Below are 19,488 nucleotides of genomic sequence, written 5' to 3' on the forward strand. Positions count from 1 at the left end.
GAGAGGAAAGAAGTGGAGGAGGAGAAGAAGAAGGAGAGGAAGATGGAGAAAAAGGAAAGGGGAGGGGGCTTGGGCCGCAATGGAGGGGAATGGCCGCTGGTGGCCACTCAACGACCGATCTCTCGTCGGCAACCCTAAGAGGAAATCGTGAGAACGAGAGAGAGAGAAACTCATCGGCGGGTAGAAGGGTCGATGCCCTTCCCAGCAATCGATGGCTGCTGGGGAACTAAAGGGAGAGAGAGAGAGAGTTAGAGAGAGTTAGAGAGAGCGAGAATGAGAGAAAAGGCAGGAGAAAATTAGAGAGAGAGGAAGGGAGAGAGATCGGGGTGGTCACGTGGCGACGGCGGAGTGGCAGGTGGGCTCGGTCCCACCTCCACGCGTTACCGTGACGTGGAGAAGAGTAGCTCGAAATTGTGTGGCACCTCCACCACTGCCACAGCATGCAAGTCATGCTGTCGATCTTCTACTGCCATTGGATTGTGGCATTTGAATGTCGTTGGTCGGATGTTAAATTACACGATCCTAATGCATACTACGATAAATAGATTCTATCTAGCAAACCCGATCTCCCTCGTGAGGTGGGCCCACAAGGCTCGGATCACATTAGTTAAAGGGACTCATAGTTTGTGTACATCGATTCAAATTATAACAACATCAATCCAATTTTAAACAAAGCACGCTTTCATTAATTTAAATAAGAAAAACTAACGGTCTCACTTTAGTCGTAAGTATAGAAATTAATTTGAAACTTTTTAAAGCAGATAGGGTAAAATAATTTTGGACATAAATATAAGAGGATAAAATATATTTAACCCTAAAATAATAATATACATTTTTGTTATTTGACCTATTAACTGCTTCATATTTTAACATATAATTATCAAAAAGTAACTAGAGAATCATGCAAAAACAACATATTTTGAGGGATATTCATACAAATACGAAATCTAGAGTCGGGTTATACAAGCAAATAGGGAGCTTATGAGGGGGTATACATGTACAAATAGAAAACCTTAAACAAATTCTTGTCACTTCTCAGTGAGGTTGCAATTAATTTTGTTGGCTTTGTGAAGATAAAACAGTCATCTTGGTTTTGATCAGAAGCAAGCATTTCTCAGCATGTATAGATCTTGGACTACAACTATAACTCAACTAGTAATGAAATTATACAACACTAAATAGCAGGCAAAAGATGAAGGAACCCAACAAAGTAAGCCTACATAAAGTTAAGTTAGGTCTGCTACAGAAGCTGAATTTTGTTGCTACCAAGTAAACCCAACATCATTTGAAGTTTGAACACATTGATGGCTAGAGAAATATAGCATCTACTATGCAACCAAGTTTTAAACATAAAAACATAACTAGACATCCAGAAACTAATCCTACCCTGCTAGCTTGAATGCTTTGAGTATCTTAACACATGATGGCTTGAAAGAATAAACTCTCTGGACTACCAATATCTTGGGCCAAAAGAGCGAAAACAATCACTCAGGATTTACACGATCGACTTCAAATTTACTAGTACATACAATGCAGGTATCAATTCAAACAAGAACCTGACCGTTAACATTTGATTACAATTAATTTACACAAACCAATACTGAAAGATTACTTCAGTTATCAACCAAGTTAAACAGCAGCCACAACATTACCTTGTAACATAGTGACAAACTGATTCCTCTATAAAAGCCGTGAAATTGCATGGCAGCATTTGCATGTTTTGGTGAAATAAGTTAAAACTGGTCTATCGTTCTAGTTGTCCTCACACAGGTGAATGACCCAGGTATGTGAGGATGACAAACAGGATTGAGCACACCTTCAGAACAGTTATGTACAGAATACATTGATTTCTAACAGGTACAGGATATCAAACTGGCTAAAATCTTCTACTTTTGCCTTAGTCCTCAATTTGTGCCGTCTTGCTCTTTCCCAAGCTTTATTCAGACGGTCCACCATTTAGAAGTGCCTGAGGATAAAAAATGCTTAGAATGGAACACAAATTCACTATAACTTTGAGAAGTTTGAAGAAGTGTTCCTAGGAAATATCCTTGATTATGTGTGACAGTTATCGCAATATCATTAATCTCAAGTGAAATTAAATATCTCTAATGCAGAATGTACGATTATTTTTATCTTTCCTATGAAGTTGGTCTATATATATGTAAATCAACAAAGCAGGTAATGCAGAGAGATTAGAGTTCAAGACTAGCCACATTTCTAGATTTTCTGAGATTTTCCGATGAGCAGACAAATATATATATATATATATATATATATATATACTTATGAAGTCATCACAAGACTTGATAAAGTACCTCTACTTTGGTTATATCTGACTTTACGAGAGAGACAATACAAACTTGATAAAACATCAAAGAAGAGCTAAACTTTTTAGTGACGTTCTTGTTTTCAATACATGTTTACTTTAGCAGTTTGAACTGTTGAATGTGTGCTGATTAAATAGATAGTTCTTTTTCTTATTTTCTTTTCCCAAACAAGATATGTCAATCACTTAAAAAGTGTTCCTGCCAGCAAGAAGCTCTCTATAACCACATGCGTAAAACTGGGTCTAGTAAAATAGATACCCCTAGAAGCCAGCTAGTTTACTAATTTGACTGCAAATCTTTCTTGCCTAACCTGCAATAGTTTCAAAATTTGATGCACTCATTAAGGATTGGCATCAAGCTCAAAGAACATTAGAAAGATCAGCTGAAACATTAGCTAATGCATGATTGCACCTGGCAACCTGATATCGATGGTTAAAGGACATGAATGTTAAAGCTAACAATCATGATTCATGACAATGATATACATTAGTTAATGCACAACTGCACCTGTAGCGACCTAATATTGATGGTTAAAGGACATGAATTATAATGCTAACAATTATGACAATGATATAGTGCATGCTAAGTTGCTAAATAATGAATACAGTGAACTGCTATGGGCCTACTTTTGAGTTTTGACTTGTTCTGAAGCTGACTCATGTTGATGTCAGAAGATGATGGTGAGAACATTGGTGCAGTACTACAGGATAACTATGTAAGAATTGGGAAGCTAACAGCATTCTGATAAGCATTGACTTGTTTTGACCTGTACATTCGCCCAATTAATTTTGCAGAGAAAGATGTGCATCCAAGAAATGAGATTCATACCTCGACTTATTCACAGGCTATTTTGGTATCAAAACTACTGAGGCAGATAGCAAATGCTTGAAATGCCGACAACGGGTAGCGGTAATCCATGGTGAATAAGTCCTTTCCCACCTTTCCAAACTGGAGAATCACCTTATCATGCTCTTGATTGGCTTGCCCATTCTCTTCTGAAGCCACTAGCTGGAAATTCTTCACAGATGCAACTGTCACTCGTCCCCGGAAATTCAGGCACCAGCACTGAAGCTGTTCATGCCACCTTGGAGCTTTGTTCTTTAACACCAACTTTCCTTCCTTTTGACCAGCAGATGGTAATGGTAACTGTTCCACATGAGCTGACTTGGATCTGAAGAATGGAATCGAAGAGAAAGAATCAAGACTGCCGATCGGGAAGTCTGTCTGTGTGGGAGCCACCCCTCCTGGTTCAATTGCAGAAGCAGGAATCGAGTCCATCAAACATTGCATCCTTCTAGGACCCCTGTTTCCAAGACAATGCAGAATAAATCATATCACAATGCCTGTGATTTATCTTGATTCTTGATAAACCATACTACTATGCTAACCTGAGGATTTTGAACAATGCATGACTTTATCTTTACATGGATTTTGGTAAAGTTCACATGATATATACTACCTAAAAGCCTCTATGCTCATCAGATTGTTTTCTTATATGATGAAAGAACAAAAAAAAAAGTTAGCTAAAGTTCCTAATTCAAATATGCCTAATTATAAAAAAAAACAACAATCTAAGGGATCTCCAATGCTTAACCTGGTAAATTATATATGAAAAGGTAGCAGTTAACTTGGTCAGAGAGACAGAATTACTGAGAAGGCAAAATCTCTAGTTGAAATGAGGTGAACTATACTTAATGATAAAAATTGTTATATCCCTTGGTCAATAATTTGTAAAAGTAGTAGCTTTGTGCATGCATATGTGTGTACATGCCTGTGCTTGAGCATGACTAGACGTATGCAGGTCTATTGGACATATGCACTTCAAAGTTCAAACACACATGAAGTGAAGGGTCATGCAAAACCAATCATTTTCTCTACTATCAATTGGACTACCAATATTCCCTCTTTGCAGAAAACCATTTCCAAAAGGAGATGATAATCTCCTTTGAGCCCTTTCTCATATTTAAAGTCTAAACTGCATGGTGCTATGTGAGAGTACAAACTTGATAGTCAACTAAAGTACTTGCACAAGGGAGAGTATCACTCCCGTCTTCCTTTTGAAACCGACAAGCACATAGAAACACTTTAATCAAACTTATCATATCAACATCTTCATTCTACTGGTCTTGCCTTCCTAGGTAAGTCCATATTATGACATCGAAGGTATTGATAGTTATAGTTACCAAATAAAGGAGAGTGGTACAAAGTACAAGCAGGACTTGCAAAGTGAGAATTAGGCAAGGGACACAATGGCCTTTAACATTTTCTCTTGTCAGAACTACCATTATAACATTCTAAAAGTGTTGTTGACTAACCTCCAAAACATAGTTGACTTCTGAAAGTGCTAACTCATGGTTTGTGGACTAAAGGAAGTACTTGTATTTCTTTACATTGTTGAAAAAGCTCTGATTTTTTTACTTTGAGTTTACTGAATGTTGGGTATCTATTAACCTATCCATAATATATATATAAACACACACACACGTCTACATGGCATATATATATATATATATATAAGCACACGCACATGCACACACCAACACTAACACATCTACATTATATACTGTGTGTGTATCTGGAGTGAGAGAGAGACTAAATATTTTATGTTTAAACATATCAAAAAGTTTTAACACTCTTTTAGCACTGGCTGTTCCTTGATATTGTAAACATTTATCCCAAGTGTAGACAGATGATACTTTTACTTTTTCTCATTTTCTGATGAGTGTGTGTGACCATATATACATCTTGCTCATTTCTGCAATTAATTCCAGACCAACATGAACAACAGAATGAAAGAAAGACTATATTGATGGAAGTGTAAGAATCTGAGTTCCAACACAATCTTACTAGAACAGAGAATAAGCGGTGGTATTGGTACACAGTACATGTATAAAGTAAAAAAGCTAAGGTGGAATTGCTTAAAATCTCTGAATGAAATTTGTGAAGCAGAAAAGACTCAGATTGATGGAAGTGCAAGAATCTGAGTTCCAACACAATCTTACTAGAACAGAGAATTAGTAGTGGTACCAGTACACAGTACATATACAAAGTATAAACTAAGGTAGAATTGCTTAAAGCTCTGAATGAAATTTGTGAAGCAGATTCATCACTTTAATAGAACAACAAGCAAGGGAAAAAATCAAGCTACAAGCTTAAATTTTAAGAGGTCAATATGAGTACTTGGTAGTAATTGAAAGCTTTAAGAGTACAGATAGCACAACCACAAATAAAAGATTATTTGTACCTTGAACCCAACACATTAGATTCATAAGCAATGTGTGCAACAGGGTAGTTTCCAGGAGGAATTCTGGGGGAGACCTGCTTGGAACCAACTAAACGTGTGGACCTACTTTTTGAGACCATGGCTCCAGCATAAGGAGGCTGAGCATCATAGGCTGTAAATTTGGTTCCTAAAAAGTTTGATCTGCCATTAGTAGAGAAAGAGAACAGTTAGTTCGTCTTACAAAATTCAATTTTTCACAACCTTTTCAGATTACAAAATGTAACACAAAATTCTCCTACTGAGAAATCCTAGTATTTCTTCTATGCAAGCACATTATATTGTATATAATTTCATTCACAGTAACTTTTATTATCTGTTTACTTTTCAGATACAAAAGTATAGTTTGTACAGGTTGACCATATAATCTGTGCACTGTTATTCTAGCCAGCCAGGTTTAGCTGCAGAGAGTTAGCACATTTAAGATGCTTTAAATTAAGTATATAGATTAAAAACTACTGCCAAATTTTCATTTATATTTACAAGAATTCAAGACCCACTTATCAATTATCTTTCCTAATGATGAAGCAAAGGAAACCCCTTCACAAATTTATAGTTACTTATTGGAGCTCTATTTCTAGAATTAGAGGGTAATTGATAATTCACTGTTAATGTCTTCAACTTAGAGAATTCTGCAAGAACATTCATTAGAAAAGTAGAATAAGGAAGATGACTATCTTCCTATAGCACTTCAAGTTGTGCATCTTTTATTTCCTCGATATAAACATCAACCACTTTAAACACTCAGTTTGGTGATATTTGATTTGTGAATAAGAGTTACTTATTCATGAATTAAGATTTTTTAAATATATTTTGCAGCCAAACATTCGCTTCTGCATATTTTGGTCAAACTTTGTATAAGATAGGTCACATAGCAAATTATGCATAAAATATTATCACAAGTAGAAGATGTGATAAAGTTATGCGAATTTTCTAAGCAAGACTTTTAGTACAATTAATATACTTATTCATAGCTAGTAATTAAACACAAGTTCTTATATAAACTTATTCATGGTAATCATTGTGCTTTACAACCAAACAACAAAACGTGAGTAAAATTATAGATGCACCTAATTTATATTTAAGGGGTGCACATAAAGTTATCTTTATAAAACTTTATGCATGAACAAAACGAGGCCTTTAAGTTTTTTGCTTATATTTTAAGTTGTTGGCAGGTAAACATTAATGCAAAGATCAAATTTAAAATACTGAAAAATATGACTCTCAACACTCAGAAGCAAAAGCCGAAAATATTAGAGCCACAGCTCACCTTAGCTTCCCGATATAGGAACCACTTCCCTTTGACATGTTCTCCAAATCAAGGGAAATAAGATAGTCAGTGCAAGTAGGACGTCGGCATTTGCGAGCAGCAAGAAGGAACTTCCCATCATCTGTCAATGCTGGAGAAGTAATTACCCAGTAAATAGTAAGAACATAGAGAAATAGGAGAGAGAAAAGGTCATGTAAATTCCAGGACTGCATAGCAAATGTAAAAAATATTTGACATGCCAACATACATGAGGCATCGCATTGCATGCACACTTACATGGATGACTTAGATTCTATAAATAATGAACAAATACACGAGAAAAGGTTTTGACATACCTTCTGTAATCAAATGGCCTAAATTAATTAATATGACTAGGTTTAAATAAACATCTTTTCCCCGGATGCCTTAATTCCTTAACAAGAGAAGGATCTAGCTCAACACATTCTTCTAAACAAGCCAAAATTCCAATTTCCAAATCTGATCCATTGGATTTTATTAAATTTATGAGATAATTCCACTTAAACACTCTAACCTATTGTCTATTTCCACGTACAACCATAAACTTTTTTTAATACACTTAGACCTCTTAAACTATTAAAAACCTCCAACCCTCCTTGACATCATTAATGAAAAAGATGAACCGACAAAAATGCCACTCTACTTTTAATAAAATTTAAGTATATTAATATTTTTTTGTCTTTCTTCCCTCCAAAAATAAAGGTATAAAAGGTCATAAATTTAGTCATGTAGATCATGTGACCACTTACGGACAGAGAAATAACAAAAAAACTAACATCAAGGGAATTTGAGAGGTTTTCAATAACTTAGGGGGTCTGTGTGTAACAAAAAATAAATCATTGGGTGTATATAGAAATGAGCGATAGTTCAACGAGTCTAAATAAAATTATCGCTAAATTAATATAATAGGATGTAAGTATACATTTTTTGCTCAATTGCCAAATCTGATCCTTTCATTCTTGGATTACCTAGAACTTGATCTGTTCAAACACTCACTGCTTACACTACAGTAAAAGAGTGTGACCTGCCACAACCCTAATAAGACTATGTCAGATAGAGTGCAAGGCCTACAAAACACATTCCACTATATTCTGTCTATAAATAATGATACAATAACTGAGTTTTTTTCCCAAGTGAGCTAAGCATAGTAACCAAAATTTCAAACTAATACGGCAGCAAATTTAAGCAAACTTCTGTACATGAAATAAAATTTTGCTATAATATTTACAGCAAGCCAAATGTTCTATACAATGTCAGAAGCTGCGGTTCTTGAGATACACATACAAGCCACACGTTTCTGATACCTATTCTCAATGGCAAGTTTGTTGACTAGAACTAGGATCTCTAACAGGAACAAAAGGGGTGCAATCAAAATATTAAAACTAGAGAAGACTGTATTAGTCACCGCCTGTAAGTTCTTCCATACGGTGCTTGAAGACGAGAAGGAGGCTACTGACTAACCGACCAAGAGCTTTTACAACTGTACCACAAGTACCAGGGGAAGACCAAATAAAGTAAAGATTCAATAATATTTAAATTACCATATAAATAACCCGAAAAGTTGGAATAGTAGCTTTTCATTATTGTTGTAGTGTCCGATGTAATAGGCTAGTAGCAATTCAATAGTCATGATAATTATCCTGCCAAGTGAAACTAGTAGACAGAGCACTTCACTCACTAAAATATTTAGGGCTTTTGAGGAAGCATATCCTTCTTAGCATGCATAATGGTCATAGAAAGTACAACTACCAGTTATTGTTTAATTATGTGCAAACCATCTTTATAAATTCTACCTCTCCTAGTGGAAACTAACTCAGTTGTTGCTGTTAATATATGTCCTAGTTTCCAATCCTTTTGATGACCAAAATTTCCTCTATACTAGCTATCAAAAGATAAAACATTAAGTGCAACAAATGGAGCATCTATGATGAAAAATGGACTTTAACCCCCCCCCCCAAAAAAAGACAATCTTACCTACATAACAACAATAGTACACGTTACAAAATGCAACAACTATGTGAAGGTCAAGATAAGTCACTGTTGCTCTGGAAAACACAAAGAAAAATGAAAACTGAAAGTACTTATTGCAGAAGGAGGCAGAAGGAGGGTTACAAGCATACCTTGGGTGAGGCCAAGATATAGGTAATATGTCTGCGCAGTTCGGTTCCTCTTAATGAAGCACTGAAGAGTAATATCCCTTGGGCCAGGCTGCATACATGCAGAAGGCTTCAAAACATTGTGCTAAAACAAAAAAGATGATTGGATAGCGAAAAATCTACATTGAAGAAGTAATAATGGACATATTTCAACCTAGATATTGAATTCACGACGCCTACAAACAGAGAACCTAACTCATTCAGAAAGAAAAAAAAAAACATTTCCTAATAAAACGTAAAGAGGAACAATCTTATTCCTATAAGATTGTCTTAAGGATAGGATACCAAATCAAACAACAAAGGCAAGACAAAGATTTCTGAGAACACCACATAATCAACAGTGATTGAGTAGTAATCCAAATTCCAAAAGAGAGTAATTCATAATTGGATATCAGAAAACCTGCTTCAACGAGATCGGAAAAGTCAAGTTGTTGGACAACTCCGGGGTCTTCACGATCTCCTTCATGATATTCCTCCAATTCCGGCACACACCGGCGCAGGCCACCACATCCTTTCGAGGCGGCCAAGAGTCCGACGTCTCCTCTATCCTCATTAGAACATCTCGCAGGAGCTCCGGGGGTATGTTAGCCCAACAACTCTGCTTCAGAGCATCGACCAGCGGCAGCCCCGACCCATCGTTCACCGCCCGATGCGACCTCGATCGCAGTCCGTATCCAAGCTTCACCTCAAATCCCTTCCTTGATATACTACCAATCTCATCCCTCATATCCTGGATTATACTCCTAAAAGACATTGCTTTCCCCTCCAAAATACCCTAATAATAAGCGAAATCTAATCTAGAACCAGCCAAAATCTCAGTATCTACAAACTGGCTGCTGATCCTTCCTAATCCAGTAGGGAATTAATTGCTGCAGCCCCCAAATGGAAACTACCCAGTTCTACAAACTATTGACATGGATCTACACATCTACGGGAAAAGCTCAGACCTTTGTCCAAAATAAGGGATGGGTATTACCACCGTCACCTTCACCATCGCTTCAAAGCTTCAATTGACCAAACCGGAAGCAAATGTGAACGAGTATTCAACCTAAGCTTCTCACGAATTCAACCCAATTGAGAAACTTCCAGATTGCGGAGTAGGTCAAGAAATTTCCACGGCAGAGAGAGAAAGAGAGAGAGCGAGAGAGACAGACAAAGACAGACAGATATTCCGTCATTTATTATTTCATCTTTTTACCTAATTGCCACTGAAAACTTTTAAAATTTCATATCTGCCATTATAGTTATCAAATATTATAATATTATAATTAGTTTTTAATATATATATTCCAAACAAATTATTATTAAAGTCAATAAAATATTTCTTTAACGATTTTCTCTCACAAAATATTCTTTTTTTTTTTGTTGTTGTTGTACTGCAATAATAGGTAAACTATTAAATAGCTTTTGAACAGTTTTAACTAAGCAAAATAATTTGATGATAATTATAATATTAAGTAACATAATGGTAATTATAATATTTTGAAAGTTATTGAAATTATATAAGGATCTCATTATTTATGCAATGGTTGGAAAAATGAGGGCAATTTTGTCTTTCTCTCGTATCTAATCAAAGAGTATAAAATCTTATCCAATTCTAATAAATGCCAAAGCGGTGTCCATCTGCCAACAAATCTGACGACTTAGGCTTAGCCCAATTCGGCTCATCTACTTTGAGCTAGACCATATAATTAAATGAAATTTTTTATATAATTATCACTTAAAACTTTTAAATTATCATAATTACCACTATATTACCTCTTTCAAAATTAATTAAATTATTATTAAAAATAGTTTACAAGCCATCCAACATTATACCCAATACAATAGAACTACAAAATATATCTTATTATATATTAGATAAAAATTTAAAAAAATTTAGTTATTTATATATCTTTAACAATTTTAATAATAATTTGTTAAAAGATTATTCGTAATAGAAATTCTAAAAGAGTCTAAAGGGATTAACGGCAATTCTATTACTTTTAAGAGTTTTCAATGGCAATTATGTAAATTTTCAAAATTAGAATACAATCCTAGACTCGAACTAATTAGATATATATATATTTTAGAATATGATTAGGAGTTGAGTAGGGAAAAAGGTTTGTGGAAAGATAAAAGGCACTATTATTTAAATGGAGCACTAGTATAAATATTTAATGAATGGGGGTGTTTTATAATATTATTCTCTTGGAATATATCATGGCTTCCTCTGACTGGGTCAACGAGCAGTCAAGAGCTTTTAAGATGCAATTATGCTGTTCTTATTAATATAACTAGATATGTGAACAATTGGGATTAGATTAATAGTCTTTCTGGAGACTCTCAAAAAGCTTCTTTCCTATACTCCATTCCTATTAGTTCTGGTGTCACATATACCTTTATTTGTCATTTGGATAAATTACTCGTTTGCTTTCTTGTGATTCGGATCAATTCTTCTTTTAGAGAAACTTAAACCCCTGTAATTCAAACTTCAGTACTTAATTAAAACTTAATTACCCTCAGAGATATGCAATCTAATATAAGAATGGTAGAGATAGTTTAATCATTTAGCAACTTATTTTTATGGCAGAAAATTTTATCATATATACTGAACCTGATTATGGAATTCTAACATTTGCATAGTTAGTTGTGGATCAAAATTGGATCCATGAATGCAGCTTCAGTCTCACATATATCAGCCAATCTTTCTGAGAAGGAGATCAGTAGCATCCTTTGAAGAGATTGAGATGCCATCAAATAATAAAGCACTACAGAAATCATGGAAATTATATGCCTGATGGATTGAATACTTCCTGGATCAAAACTAGTAAGCCACAAATTAAACTGTTCTCTGATTGATATATTTGCATACTTTTGACACTCAAAAGGAAATACAACTTACAAGCCCCCAAAAACATTACCTAAAAAAACAGAACAAGAGATCACCGCTGGACTACAAAATTTTACATATGTGTCAGACCTCTCTGATACCTGAAGTTCTAGACATAAACATCAGAAAAGGAGAAAACAAAATTACATCACCTGTATAGAATACACCATTTGAATCAAAGCTTGATACAAAATGTAAGGAACTATATAAACACGCATAGAATTAACAGCACTCAGATCCAAGAATACCAGACTAGGTTTCTTTCTTTCTTTTTTCATCGTTTTGTACTACGTCGTTATTTTCCCATTTCAGCTTATCGCCAGCCGCTTAGGGAATCTTCAGTGGGTGATCCAGGCACAAATGGAACAAAACCTCGGCCACCAAATACAGGTCGCATAACTGCATCATCAAACTTGCGCCAATAGTAGTGGACTGTGTGAGTCGGCTTGCTCAGGAGCATTCGAAGGCTAGAAGGCCGAGATATAATACTTCTACCGACTTCCACTCCAGACTCCTGGTCATTTTCGAGGAGGGGAGAAAGGAGTGATTTTGGTGTTGTTGGCTCAGAGGACAAGGTGCTATATTGCTTTGAAATGGGAGGCAATAAAAGCCTTATCAGAGGCTTTGTCATCAATCCAAACACCTAAGATAGAATTACAATGGTTAGTACATAGTACATACATGATTGCAAAAATAAAAGCTAAGCTCTCACTTATTTCAGGATTATCTTTTTCTATTATAGATTGGAAAAGAAACATTAATTTATTTTCTACTCTAGATTTGAAACATTATTTAAATTATTCTACACACAAACCCAATTACAATTTTATTTTTTATTTGACTAAAGTTATTTTAAAAAATCATCTCTTATCTCTCCTATCACACACCTATCTCATTCTCCAAATTAAAAATTATTGCCCAATTTTTCTGCTCAATTTTCCCACCAGTCTCCTCTCTCCTATCACCTACATATCTCATCTCATACTTATAAGTATGTATTGTATATCAATAAGAAATAAGAACATTTTATTATAAATTTGTATGTCAAATCAAAGGTATATAAGTTTAGCTTTCTTCTTATTTGTACTTTATCTCAATTTTATGTCACATCAAAAGTAATTACCGCACCACTATTCTAAATTACAAGTGAACATAAGAATACTCTTCTCTATATTAACGGTACAACTTTATAACTAAAAATCAAGAATAACTATTTTAGATTTCTCTAAATCTCAAAGAAAACGAGGCCTTAAAAAACAACTATGGAAAAAAAGAATTTGCAAGCAATTATTTGACTAGGTAGCTTCAGATCTTCTATTTCAGACTTTCAGGTGTGTTGGTATAACAGATCATATGGTGCAATGTGAATGCATATGAATATCCATTGGCATGAGCATTCTTACCACAGTGCTAAATAGTACAACCGTGATAGTACTAGTGATCATGATCGCATTGCCTGGCAGTTGCGTATGACCGCCTCTTGTAAACTGCAAATGTAAGTCGAAATGTCAATTATAGGACAGCTATGATAATATTCCAATAACAAGAGAATTATAATGCAGGAACTTGGAAACAACATAAGAGAGAGATCATATGATCAAGGAAAAAGTCTAGGAAGAAAACCACAAATATGAGAAACTTCAGATGAAAAAAAATATTTAAAATGCTTTAGGTTGGACATTTTTTATTGTCCGAATAAGTTTCAAGAAAACTAGAAGTCTTTAAATCTATACAACTCATCACATTCTTTCTTGGAGATTATTTCCATGGTAAATCTTTTTTTTTTATATATATAACTTGTGAAAAAGAGCTGGATTTAAGTTCATATACATCAAACTTGATCCTCCTGTGACTCTAGTGTCATCAAGGTAAGCAACCATATCCTAAGCAACTTAGTAGGTACTTAACATGCTTTTAAAACAGCAATGACAAGGTGAATGATTTTCTGGGAATCAAATTATTTCTTCAAAGGTATAAAGAATTATTGTTGTCTGCATGTTAATAAGTGATTTTTGGAACAAGAAACAGTCATCTGGCTGATCACGGAATGGTGCCTTAGACTACATATGACATAGTAAAGTTGACGAAATAACATCATTCGGGATAAATCTCAAGCTGACCTGGTTGTAAGCAAGAGCAATTGACACTGCACCTCTCATAAGACCTGCCCACCATATTGTAACCTGACAAAAGAATTGCGTCAATGTTTTGATAAAGAAATTTTAAGAAAAGTAATAATCCATGTGTTCGAAACTCACTTGCTTCTTAAACGTGATTCTTTCATCTGGGGACTTTTTTGTTAAGTTGGATAAAAAAGAGAGTGGGAAAACAAAAGCAGCTCTTCCAACCAAAACCAAGCCTAGCAAAATTGAGCTCACACCAATTGATTTTCCAGGGCTGCAGAGAAGAAAGAACAAAATATGATACTTTCAGAAACAGTAGAACCTATCAAACAGTAAATGTAAATGTAAATGTAAATTCAGTTAAACCGAGCTACATATAAGGTTCAAAATGACTTGTTTTAATTCTTGTAATGCTTCCAATGAACAACATTCACCATAAGTTTTAGATTCGACCTGGATTTTCTACATGTGATATCTGAAAGTGTGCTTCAAGAGTTGGAGCAAGATTTAATCAGGATACCGATAAAATTGGCTGAAGATGCACAATTGATATGGTGCTCCCTGACACTGCCTCAATGGCCCATACCATTGAATCTACAATTATATCTAGTAAAGAAGGATACCTAAGAAGTAAAATCTTCAATAATGCATATAGATGAAGCTAAATAATCTGGTTGAGTACTTGAATCAAGTATCTATTTGAACCTAGAACACTGAGTACTAGGATTCCTCTGTCTCACCAGCAGTTCCCTACCGTCCTTCCCTGAAACACCCATTTGGCCGAGGATCTCTACAATCCACATTTTTAGGATATTAAAATACAGGCAAATAAGCAACCTAAAACCACATTATTCCGGCATAATGATTTTGATGGCTGTCTATAGAATGTTCCTGTTCATGCATAAAGTTACTTCTGTAAACCTTCTACTCTGGTATTCAAGAGGAAATGCTACTTTCTATTTGAATCGCGAAAGCAGCAGTCATGCATTTAGCAATAAGTTATAAATCCCATGACACAATATCAGCTAAAATAAGATGACAGGAGCTTTCCTGTCTTACACCACTAGTTCTGTTTAGAAGGCAACAAATCTGTTTTATTAGAAAGTAATTACCGATGTTAAGAAAAAAGAAAAAACTTATACCTGTCACTGACAAACTTCCACTTTTCAATGTCTAACGCATCCATCCCAACATAAAGGAAGAGAAAGATCTCAGCAATAAATGACAAAGTCGCAAAAGCATGCCTGCAAAAAGCAAGTCAAATGAAGACAGGAAAAATTAACTGTACTGAGATTAACAGGTGATACTGCAGCTCTATGCACAAAAGCACTTGAATAAAGTCAATCGAATAACATACTTGGTAGTGATTCTTGAGCTCTCTGTCACATTATGCCAAGTATAATGTGACATAACTATCCCGCAGAAGAAGACTGTAAGAATACCACTTAAATCTAGTAACTGCAACAAACATAAAAGTCATTATAAGTTTTAACATGTTCAATTCTGCAAGGTTTTTTAACTTAATCAGATAGCCTTTGAAAGTTGCATACGGAAGGCATCAAAATAGATAAAGAATGACACCTCAGCCAGCATATATGAAAGGTAAGCCATAAGTATCATGAGTGCGACTTCACGGTCCGTAGAATGTCTGCATTTAAATATTACTCGGTGAGTAAAACTTGGCTATTGGCTGCGCACAAGTAAACTATGCATCATTAGACATTGAATGAAGGTTAAGTGCTTTTATAAAACGAACCTTGCAAAATACAATTTTTTGACAATGTATGCACTAAGCAATCCAGCCTGCAGATGATATAGCAGATATCACCAATAGAACATTGACACATGTATTACAGAATAAATGAGAAAGCATCTGTCAAGATAAGTTCTAATTTCTAATGTCATCAGACTTGTAAGTAAATCAACTTACAAATGCTCCAAGGAAGGTGCTTGTCAGAAATAAATAGAAGAAGTTCCCCACAAACTTAAATACAAATTTTGCATCAATGTTAACAAGATCAAAATTCTGGAGTGCATTAAAAAGCACAACTGATGTGGCATCATTGACAACACCTTCACCAAAGACCAAGCTATATAGTAGAGGTGTTTCATCCTGATTAAGAACCTATTTTTGAATTCATCAAAAGAGAGAAATAATGAGTATCGCTGTTTATAGAATAAAACAAAACAAAAGGTTCTGAAGTATTTAAGAACCTGCAATGTACAAACAGAATCTGTTGCAGAAAAGATCGCCCCAATTGCTGCAAAGATGGAGTACGTATAAAAAGGAGGACCAAAATTGGAGACAGTAATAATATAAAACAATTTATTTGGATGCTGAAAGTGGTGGAGAAAGGATAACATGATCCCGAAAAGTTCTTACCAAGATAATCTCCAATATCTAGGGAGCCAATATCCATTTTTCTGAATAAGCCAATGGCCCCTGTATCACAAAGAAATTTTACTTTAGTCACATGCAACTACCATTATGACAGCATGATTTATCCAACAAACTTGGTTTTGACATCCAAAATTTTGGACAAAAGAGTAGGTGTTCTGATAATGTGTTGCATGATTAGACACTCTGTCCTTATTAAATGAATAAGCACAGTATTCCAGTTTGATGACAAGGGATTCTGTAAATTCTATTAGAAGCATATCTGTGCTCTTAGTTTCTATAGCTGGTAGCCGTCCACATTAAACACATAAAATATATCAATTTTGTATAGAAGTGCTGAACATTGATTTTCATCAAATACATAGTTTAGAATTTGTCTGGCATCTGTAAAATTAGTCAACCAACATAAGTTCACATAATCTTAAAAATTAATCATCATGCCCAAACATCCAGTATTTTTCTGCAGAAATTTGTTTCCTGAAATTTCCAATTTTACTTGGTAATGTCATGACATTTTCTAAACAGCTTAATAATGCTTCATTGCATAACAGTCAGGAAACAAGTGAATGGACATAATATGCTCACCTAAATGTTAATAGGACTGTTATGGACATGATGGATCAAATCAGCCCAAAATCCTAAATGGAGAAGATCTTCAGTACTGCTGTTATATTGGGCCTTCGGCCCAGTTTAAACCAGCATTTAGTATCTCTATATATTTTGACACTACCAACAGAACCCTAGACATAGACAATGTGGAAACTGAATGAGTTGTGAGTTGTGACCGGTCAACTTGTGTACTTGAGATGCAAGTACACCAAATGATGAACACAGCCAGTAAAATTTGCATGTACAACTCACAGAGTGTGACAATTTCTTCAGTGGGTCTACCAAGCAAGATGTTCATAAAATCATAGAACTTACCAAGAGAAATTATGAAGAATGATATTAGTGTTCCGACAGCACCAAACAGTATTATTGTCATGAAATTGCGGAAGAATTGCTTCTTCTTCACCTGGAACCTGGTGTAAAAGAAAATTGAACAATCAATACAGACCTAACACAGTACTTTCAATCTATCTTTTCCAAAGAACTAGGTTATTAGCCAAGAGATAAGGATATTAAGCATCACTGGAACAATGGTATTATGGTAGCGACAATATGACTGATACATGTAATTTTCTGAAACGAAGCATCACACAGGCAAACAAGATAGAATGATGAACAATTGGCAAGTGATGTGACATTAGCTTATGCTATAAGACTACAATATTCCTTTCGTGCTTGTGAGGTTTCATAAGGCACGGCATTAATCTCATTCATGCTTCAACATTGTGTAGCCATGTACAAAATTTGATAGTAAATAAAAAATCAAATAGCTGCATGTTTCGCGAGTTGTTCTTAATAAATTGAACTCTAAGAAAGAGACATAAAAATCAACCACCGATATTTAAAGAACCTGAGAATGACCCATGTATCAAGCTTCACATGAAAACATAGTAGTCAAGTCAATGAAGATGTCAACAGGGACTGCTGTCGCCAAGAAAGCATGACTATAAAGCAAAAGGCTATAAAAAATAAATAAAGTTAGCTGCTTTTCACATATCCAAACACACCTTAAGGTGCTTCCACAGTCTTTGTGATTTCTGAAGCATTTATATCACTTTATTTGACCGTTACGAAATATAAAAGCATATGCATAGGAAACGCCATTGAATAAGCTTTTCGCCTTTTACAATCTAGAAAATTTCAGCTTAATCTAACAAAAATAGAGGAACTATAAATTTGATTCTTCCAAATAGATATCATGCTAAAATTGAAAGCCATCTTTCCCATCATAGTTCCATCTGTTAAAGATGAAGGGATTCACATGTACACCCAGATGCAACAACCAACCAAACCATTAAATAAAGTATCCACATGCACAGAAAACTGGGAGAAATATTTAAAAAATAAAAGGAAAATAAGCTGCTACAACTAAGCTTAGAGGATTTAGAATTTACCCAGCGTTAAATATAATCGGCGGTAAAAGGTAAATGAAGAAGAGGTCCTCGCTGAACACAAGAATGTGCGAGCTCTTCCCTTTTGTTGTCCACAAAATAACCACCCCTGTACACAAACCCTGTCACAGAAAAGATACAAAAAAAAAAAACACTCATTTAGATTCGAGAATCAATTCTTTCGTCAAAAGATCTCATTCTCCGAACTTGGTCGAAGAGAACTCACAATGGTGAGAGCCGTAATGGATTCATTCATCCATCTCGTCTCCTCCAACAGGTGGCCTAAAACGATGCAAGCGCAGAGGAGAGCCACGAAGAGGTTGATGGAGACCACCGACGCATGATCCGAGGTAGACGAAACAATCCCCAAACGAACAAGCTGAGCTCCCAAATCGAAGCCCATGGCCAGCTAACTGTCTTCCTCTCCTCCTCCCCTCCAAATATTAATCAAATACCACTCTAAAAAAGCGAAATTTAGCAAAAATTAAAGGATACCAAGATCGCTTGTGACACTTAAGAGCGCATTGCCAACGATTTTACCAAAGATTACAGGGATTTCGAGGGAAAACAATGGGAAATTTAGAGAAAAGATCCAACAGAACGAAAGGTAGGAAGTCGAGAGAGGATTCCAAGCCAAGTTTGATCAATGGCGTTTGTCTCTGCGATCTCGAGAGAGAGAGAGAGAGAGAGAGAGAGACAGACAGAGAGAGAGAGAGAGAAGGAGAACGTATTAAAGCTTCTTGCTACTCTCCTCTATTTCGCGGTATCTGCTCGAATAAACCGGGAGTCCTTTCTTCTTCACCCCTATGCCCCTATCGTATTAGTAGTTCAGTAATAAAAGAAAGGGATTTAAAAAGTTATCTTTTTCTTTCCTCTCAGTTAACCCAACGTGAAACGTGGGCCGCTCCTACTGGCTAGGCCCCGTGTTCGGTGTGATTGGGGAATCCTAGACTCGGTTCTAGGTATGGATTCGTGTCCTTGTTGTCGAAGTGTCCCGCGACAGGACAAACAACTCTACGACTGTCCTGGTGCGGCTGCCCGCAG

The 19,488-nt window shown here is 35.4% G+C and overlaps 2 protein-coding genes across 3 annotated transcripts; both read right to left on the reverse strand.

The window, feature by feature from the left end:
* Positions 1-1,494: 1,494 nt before the first annotated feature.
* On the reverse strand, positions 1,495-10,177 carry LOC140775949 (tubby-like F-box protein 6). The gene is made up of 6 exons (XM_073119451.1): positions 9,452-10,177; positions 9,016-9,103; positions 6,878-7,007; positions 5,572-5,751; positions 3,156-3,630; positions 1,495-1,966 (listed from the first exon to the last, which is right to left on the reverse strand). The coding sequence occupies exons 1-5, from the start codon at positions 9,803-9,805 to the stop codon at positions 3,162-3,164; spliced, it is 1,221 nt and encodes a 406-aa protein (XP_072975552.1). The 5' UTR covers positions 9,806-10,177; the 3' UTR covers positions 1,495-1,966; positions 3,156-3,161.
* A 1,684-nt stretch (positions 10,178-11,861) lies between these two features.
* On the reverse strand, positions 11,862-19,244 carry LOC140776370 (sodium/hydrogen exchanger 1-like). 2 transcript variants are annotated; one of them, XM_073120049.1, is made up of 15 exons: positions 18,985-19,244; positions 18,671-18,903; positions 18,448-18,566; positions 17,369-17,466; positions 16,430-16,489; positions 16,261-16,307; positions 15,977-16,171; positions 15,803-15,849; positions 15,628-15,694; positions 15,404-15,504; positions 15,189-15,290; positions 14,182-14,320; positions 14,044-14,106; positions 13,327-13,410; positions 11,862-12,566 (listed from the first exon to the last, which is right to left on the reverse strand). In XM_073120049.1, the coding sequence occupies exons 2-15, from the start codon at positions 18,845-18,847 to the stop codon at positions 12,237-12,239; spliced, it is 1,629 nt and encodes a 542-aa protein (XP_072976150.1). In that variant the 5' UTR covers positions 18,848-18,903; positions 18,985-19,244; the 3' UTR covers positions 11,862-12,236. The 2 variants fall into 2 exon arrangements, with proteins under 2 accessions (XP_072976150.1, XP_072976149.1); XM_073120048.1 differs by having other exon boundaries at positions 18,671-19,244.
* Between the last annotated feature and the right edge of the window lie 244 nt (positions 19,245-19,488).

Source organism: Typha angustifolia, chromosome 14, assembly GCF_048772165.1.
Source record: "Typha angustifolia cultivar Huaian chromosome 14, ASM4877216v1, whole genome shotgun sequence".
Classification (NCBI taxonomy): domain Eukaryota; kingdom Viridiplantae; phylum Streptophyta; class Magnoliopsida; order Poales; family Typhaceae; genus Typha; species Typha angustifolia.

Excerpts from the sequence above, each read along its gene's own strand:
- LOC140776370 (XM_073120049.1), bottom strand. The coding sequence starts at position 18,847 with ATGGGCTTCGATTTGGGAGCTCAGCTTGTTCGTTTGGGGATTGTTTCG. Across the intron at positions 15,505-15,627 it reads TTTCATATATGCTGGCTGAG|TTACTAGATTTAAGTGGTAT; the intron begins GTGTCATTCTTT and ends TGTTTGTTGCAG. Across the intron at positions 14,107-14,181 it reads GAATCACGTTTAAGAAGCAA|GTTACAATATGGTGGGCAGG; the intron begins GTGAGTTTCGAA and ends TTCTTTTGTCAG.
- LOC140775949 (XM_073119451.1), bottom strand. The coding sequence starts at position 9,805 with ATGTCTTTTAGGAGTATAATCCAGGATATGAGGGATGAGATTGGTAGT. Across the intron at positions 5,752-6,877 it reads TCCTATATCGGGAAGCTAAG|ATCAAACTTTTTAGGAACCA; the intron begins GTGAGCTGTGGC and ends TACTAATGGCAG. Across the intron at positions 3,631-5,571 it reads TCTAATGTGTTGGGTTCAAG|GGGTCCTAGAAGGATGCAAT; the intron begins GTACAAATAATC and ends TCTTGGAAACAG.